Below are 6,686 nucleotides of genomic sequence, written 5' to 3'. Positions count from 1 at the left end.
GGTGTTCGCCGTCTTTATATACCCAGGAAAAAAGTCTTTTTTGTCATTTATTTTAAATATTCTTTTTATTTCTATGTTATTGTCGCATTGATACTTTTCGCCACGACCGAAATTAAAGTAAAATGTTTATACGAAACGATTTTAAAATCAGAACATCTGAATTTCCTGTTCCGGAAACTAAATTGATAAAAGTCCTCTAAATGTTTCGTTCCGTAAATCAAAAAGCGATGATGAAAGTAGATTATATCTAAATAAAAAGTAAAGTAAACCCACCTGTATACTAAACAGTATTTATAACACGAATTTATAACCTGAGAACATAAACATTCCTCTAATTGTAGAATTACTGATTAGTAGGTTAATTTAACATATTAAGTGAAAAATCATCTAAAGAAAATACACCTAAGTGTGTGTGTGTGTATATATATATATATGGTTATTGTGGGTTCTATAATCATTCAGGTAGTAGACATAGTAATACGACTAAATGTACATAATGTCATTACAGAACAAAAAATGACAATTTCATATTTACACAATATCAGCATTTAAACCTATTTGATTTTTTAAACCTATTTTGATAGAGGAATTTGATAGAGACTTTTTTTGTTGTACTTAATAACAGCTTGTGAAAAATGCAAAAGTATAAAAGATTTGTTTTTATAAAAAATATTTTTTGTGCAAACCATTTGTGCTGTTCCACAAACTTTGTGTAAAACTATTTACACAAACTCACAGTTTGGAGGTTTAACACTTTAAATAAATGAACAGAAATTGTTTATAATACACTACTAGAAAACAGTGCAACAGATAACTAAAACCAGGAGTACTGTAATCAATCAGTAGCGGCACTCAGCCAAGCTTCACTGCATTGCAGAACACTTCAAGCTACAATGAACTTTAAATGCTGTTACACAGATACAAATTCGTCACAGTATCACAGTATACTGGAAATCCTTATGAGCTTGTTTACAACAAGCAACCTTAAAATGTAAACAGTAAAATTATAGTTGTTTTAACTTTAAAAATCAAATTCACCTGGCACAATTACATTTTAAATTACAAAATCCTATTCTATGTACCAATAATAGAATTAAAACAAAAATCAGTATGAAATAGAATACTCATTTGATAATCAATTCAGCTCCAGTCTTCATAATTGTGTCTTCAGTATAATATCTTTACATTCAGTCGATGCAGATAATATGATAAGCATTACTAATATTTGAATAAGCTGTGCCCTAAAGCACCTACATGTGTAAAAGTATGTATTGTTTGACTCCTCCTCTCCAGAAGGTGAGTTTGTTCTGGGTGTGGTACAACATGCTGTCTTAAGCAGGTCACATTACTGTCAATGACACCAAAATCGAGCTCTCCTTTTGTTTTCCTCAACACTCGATTAACACCTTTCACATTACATCTTAAATAAAATATATAAATATAAACTCTTTCAGTTGTCCTGAGTTGAATGTATCAATCTATTAATCTAGGGAGGAAATGTTTGATCTTATATGAATCTGTAGCAGGTACAACAGTGTTAGTGAGTAACGGGAAAGCTTTACGTAAGCACCATATTCCAGGTAACTCAAATATGTGATAAGGAATGGGAAACTCCATTAAAAGAAAAAAAAACAAGTTCAGCAACCTTGATAACGGAAACCTAGGAGGTTCGATTATACTGTCGACAGAAGCTTATAACTGAAATTCTGATGTGTCAAAACTGACATTTTTACATTTTCACTTCTGTATTTCCATTACAAAGGTTCATACTAATTGTTAACAATGTTAAGACAACTACATGCATTATGTAAATATTTCTAGCATTACATATGTAAATGTAAACCTTCACAAAACAAACCTGATTTGACACTGTCTTAGACAGTGTGGGTGTAAGTGAACAATCCCTCAGCAGTGGGGCGTGGTTAGTTACTGTATAAATGACCGAATGCTTGGGTTTCAGTAACCATTAGAAAAACAACATAAAAAAGAGCTTGTCATGCAGAACTCAGCAGCGCAGTACTTGGTCTTTTTTTTCTGGGTTATTTTCTTTAACTCCAGTGTGGGAGAGCCTAGAGCTCTTCTGGATTTCAGAGGAACAGATCGCACTCTACAGCTTGAGGCTCTTAAAATGGCTATTCTAGAGTATCTAGGGATGGACAGACCACCAGAGTCCAGAGAAAAGATTTGGTACCAGGACTTGTTTAGACTATATCATCAATATAAGGTCATGCAGATCAACACGCAGCCTTTTCAAAGGGACTTCAGTTTGATCATTTTTGCTGCAGGTAAATGTTATTTTGTTTCTGTTTTGTTTGATTTTGACAGATCTATATTCTTCTTGTTTTGTAAAAATAGTATTATGTTGATTCAATAGATATTTTTAATAAAAGGCACACATTTGTATCACCTTATAGTGTTAAATAAGATGTACATTTCTGTTTGCTGAATTGATCGGAAATAGGCTGCTGAAATGAAATAGACATATGTATGAAACTGTAAAACATTACTCTTATAAAACTTTATGGTGAGAACCACTTGAAACAACAACAACAACAACAATGATGTCAGAAGCCATTTTTGGTTATTATAAAATTGATGTCTGATCACATGAATACAGAATTTTTATTTCCTTACAGTTCAGCCACTGAATTCCAAGCAAGGTCAGAATGGTGCTAGAGGATCGGAGCAGGTTCACTGGTTCAGAGCTGTATTCCAAAAGGACAGTCGAATCACAAAGGACCTCATCTTGGAACAAGCACGACTGCAACTTCAGCTACAGCCTCTCGATGACCTCTTCAGCCATCCGTTGCTTAATAAAAAAATCATGGTTAAAATTCTTAAAATCTCAAATTCTGACATGGTAACAATCTTTGACTCAAAGGTTTTCCATGAAAAAGGCCACAGTGTTACATTAGATGTCACCCTTGCCGTGGGAAAATGGATCATGCAGCTCAATACTACATTATTAATTGTTGACATAGGCCTTTTTTCTAGAACACCAGGGAGACTGGAGCCTACACTTCAACTCTATTTGGAACTTAAGACATTGTCAGGGAAAGTGAGAAAAGCTCGGTCGAATAAGGAAAACAGCTTTGAGGGTGAGAATCACTGCAGTCGTAAATCACTCAGTGTGTCCTTCGAGGAAATTGGCTGGTCAGACTGGATTGTAGCTCCTGCTGGCTACACAATGTTCTTCTGTGATGGCTCTTGCCCACACAATTACAAACCGGCCAGTATGCACGCTCAGGTGAAGTCTCATCTACATCGCTTGACCAAGGGAGAAACACCTCGACCATGTTGTGTGCCAGCTGCCTATGAGCCCATGATTCTAATGCACTATGATAGCCAGGGAAAGCTGAAGTTAACACCCTTCAATGATTTGATAGTTAGCAAATGCTACTGTGCTTAAACTATTTACACTAAAACTATACTGGATGTCACTTTATTTATTAATTGCATTAAATATATTACATCCTTAGTAAGTTACTGGCAACTAAGTAATCTTCGTGCTTAAGTCTGAAACATTACAGGATTGCACCTTAAATCTTGTTGAAATATCACCTTCAAAAAAGAGAAAATCAGTATGGGAATTCTTATTTTCACTGTTATGTTATAAACTATTTATTGTTACTTATTATTGTTGTATTTTGTCTATTTCTTTAATGTTATGAACAACATATTTTAAATAATATTGAAAGATTCTGAATATTTATATAGTGGTATCTCAACATGTAATTATTCATTTATATTCTCCAGTTGTTTCTAAAACCAGAAATAATATGTAATCTATGTAAGGGTGGCTTTTTACTAAAACTTACTAATAATATTCTCCATAAATGTAGCCATGCATAATTGCATCAAGGTAATTTTACAATAAACCAAATTTTATGACTGTTTTTCAAGGTTAGGGAGTGCCATAAAATAACAGATATGACAGACTCTCAGCCTTGAACACATACGTTTGTGCCATACATGGCCTTGACCGTCAGTGAATGACGGAAATGGTAAACAAAGGTGATAATTAAGCATAATGCTAAACATTTCCTTCGAGGGGAAGAATCCGACTGATATTGGATGTAATATCATTAAAAAATAAATCAAAAGGTCAGCAGGACTCATTCCTGAATTCAATGCCACCCCTGACCATTTTAAAACCACAGCCATTGATGCTGTCAACAGTAAGAGTCAACAGGGCTTCAAAACAGCCTTTTAAATGACACATCGGACCGCCCTGTATCATGCTTAATTCCAAAGCAGTTCAATATGAATGTTTTAAATCACAATAAATGATTAAACAGCAGTAAAATAAAAAAATGCATTTAAAACAAAAACACAAAAAGCAACTACAAATTAGGAGTAAAACACAGGACGGAAGCATCATGCAGACAGTTGAGCTCTCAGATAACTTTAATCATAATCACAGATCTTAATTAGCTGCTAGAGCTGTGGCTTGTTGACAATCATTGTTAGGAAACACCAGAAGACCAAATTTTAAAGCTCCTCAAATCTTGTCCCAAACGTCAGCAGCCATGGGCTCCTCTAATCAGATGCTTAGCACTCTGAACATTAAACCATCTGATGTCCACAAAGCAGTTATTGTGATTAGATGTTAGCGTCAGCATAATGCTAAAACGTACTAGGGTTAGAGTCATGAGAAGCACTTTCTTATAGGTTTCAATGCCGTGGGTGCAGGACAAAAGTCATATACATCTTTTAATGAGGGTTTGTCTTGCAATTTAGATTTGTGTCAGAAGAGGTCACTCTTCACCAGAATGAAACAGAATGCTCAATTGAATTCATTTGACATTTTAAAAAAATAGTTCCCCTTAGTTCCCACATCTGAGTGCCTTTATTTATCTCCAAACAGTGCTGAGTGCTGACTAAGACTTAAAGGAGAGCTCACATTACACATATTTTAAAGTCTTCATACTGGATACCTAGTGGTTTATATATTAATTAGATTTTAGATAGGTTAGAATTAGATAGGTTTATACAGTACTACATGGCCTTGCTCCAAACTACCTTTCAAAAATGCTTTTGTTTAATAAACCAGGAAGGTCCCTCAGATCCTCTGGTTCTTCTCTTTTAGTTGTTCCTCAAAGCAGGACAACAACCTGTAGTTTTGCTCCAAACCGCTGGAACAGTCCACCAGTAGAGCTGAGAGGAGCTGAAAATACAGACTACTTTAACTTTCAATTAAAAACCTATCTATTCACTTTTGCTTAATATAGTTTTTATAAACATTATAAAAACTAATATTTTATGAGTAACAAATCTACCTGTTTCTCACCCCCCAGACTTCAGCCATCAACACCAGGGTGTCACAGGTACAACTGCTGGCACTCAGAAGGTAAGAAAAGGCTTATGCATTATTCAGGCCAGGTAGTGGTGTCCTTGACACCTCTTATTCTGATGAGTACAGAAGACAATGCATCACTTCACTCACAGGGAGAAAGTTCTGTATTACTGCACCATGTATTCCATGTAAATATACAATATGAAAAGACTCTATATTGTGCAATAACAGGGCATGTGAGAAGCTAGTAAAAAAATGATTACAGTACAGTTATTCTAAAATTTGCTCAAACCTCGACCTTATGGGAGTCACTGCATAATGAGACAGAGGATGTGCTTTCTTTACACACTGCGGTTACAGACTAAATGTTTTTGTATAAAATGATGGAAATGAAGTACTTTTTCTTTTTTACTTTTCTTAAACGTGTACATTATTACCTTTACCTAATTTCATCAGACCACCACTGTCCGATCACACTAAGATCAGATTCCTACACATTATTTCTGTCATATAAAACATCAGCTCTTTACATTGTGCAAATTTTAACTTTTTACTTTTAATTGAATAACTGAAATGATCTCAAACTTCTGAGATTGAAATTTCACAGCATTAAAACAACAAAACAACTGGCTTTAAGAAACAATGGGTTTCATCACAGCAACACTACTACCTTTATCTCATAAAGGTTTTATCACTTGTCATTAAAATGCAGTTCTATAACTGCATATTTCATTTTGCATGAGACGTCCCTTATGTCCTTTTTGTCTCTCTGTTTGTTTCAGTGTCTAGAAATGAAGTTTATAATCTGCACATCGCAAATCAACTCTTTAATGTTGTCTGCAAGAATATCAACTTTAAACAGTTGAACTGGTCCGACTTTTTTAATTTTGAGAAGCTCTTGGTAATTTGGTGATTTTTAAAAAAAATTTTATTCACTGGCAGTTGATGAATAAATTAGGCATACCTCCGGTAGGTCACACAATGCAGCCATTATACGAGAGGGCTATTACATGACCTGCTGTTTAGAGTGGTTATTCCAGACCCGTGTTGAGTTTCCTTTGACGCAAAGGTTTTTAGTTCCCATTTACAGACACTCCACTGATGCTGTAATAATCTGTCAAACATGGTGGATGTAGTGTGATGGCATGGGCATGTAAGAAGAAGCAGGATTAATTCTAAAGTTTATAGAGTTTCTCAGATTCAGATACATAGAAAACAACAAAAACAAGATTCCTCTTTAGTGCCAAACAAAATAAAAGTCACAAAGACGCTAAATCCTGCATCCTAACCCTAGACACTTTCTGAAGATGACATTGAAAATATTTGACTAAAAATCCTAAACCCCAATTACAGCTGTATTTGCAGATGAATTCCCCACCGCTCCTAAGCA

The 6,686-nt window shown here is 34.7% G+C and overlaps 1 protein-coding gene across 1 annotated transcript; it reads left to right on the top strand.

The window, feature by feature from the left end:
• The first annotated feature begins 1,996 nt into the window (after positions 1 to 1,996).
• Positions 1,997 to 3,409, top strand: gdf15 (Growth differentiation factor-15). The gene is made up of 2 exons (XM_072669320.1): positions 1,997 to 2,285; positions 2,637 to 3,409. Exons 1-2 carry the CDS (start codon positions 1,997 to 1,999, stop codon positions 3,407 to 3,409), a joined length of 1,062 nt encoding a protein of 353 aa, XP_072525421.1.
• Positions 3,410 to 6,686: the final 3,277 nt, after the last annotated feature.

This window comes from Salminus brasiliensis, chromosome 23, assembly GCF_030463535.1.
Source record: "Salminus brasiliensis chromosome 23, fSalBra1.hap2, whole genome shotgun sequence".
NCBI lineage: Eukaryota > Metazoa > Chordata > Actinopteri > Characiformes > Bryconidae > Salminus > Salminus brasiliensis.
The sequence above is the reverse complement of the archived record's forward strand: the minus strand, read 5'-3'. Positions and strand labels throughout refer to the sequence as shown.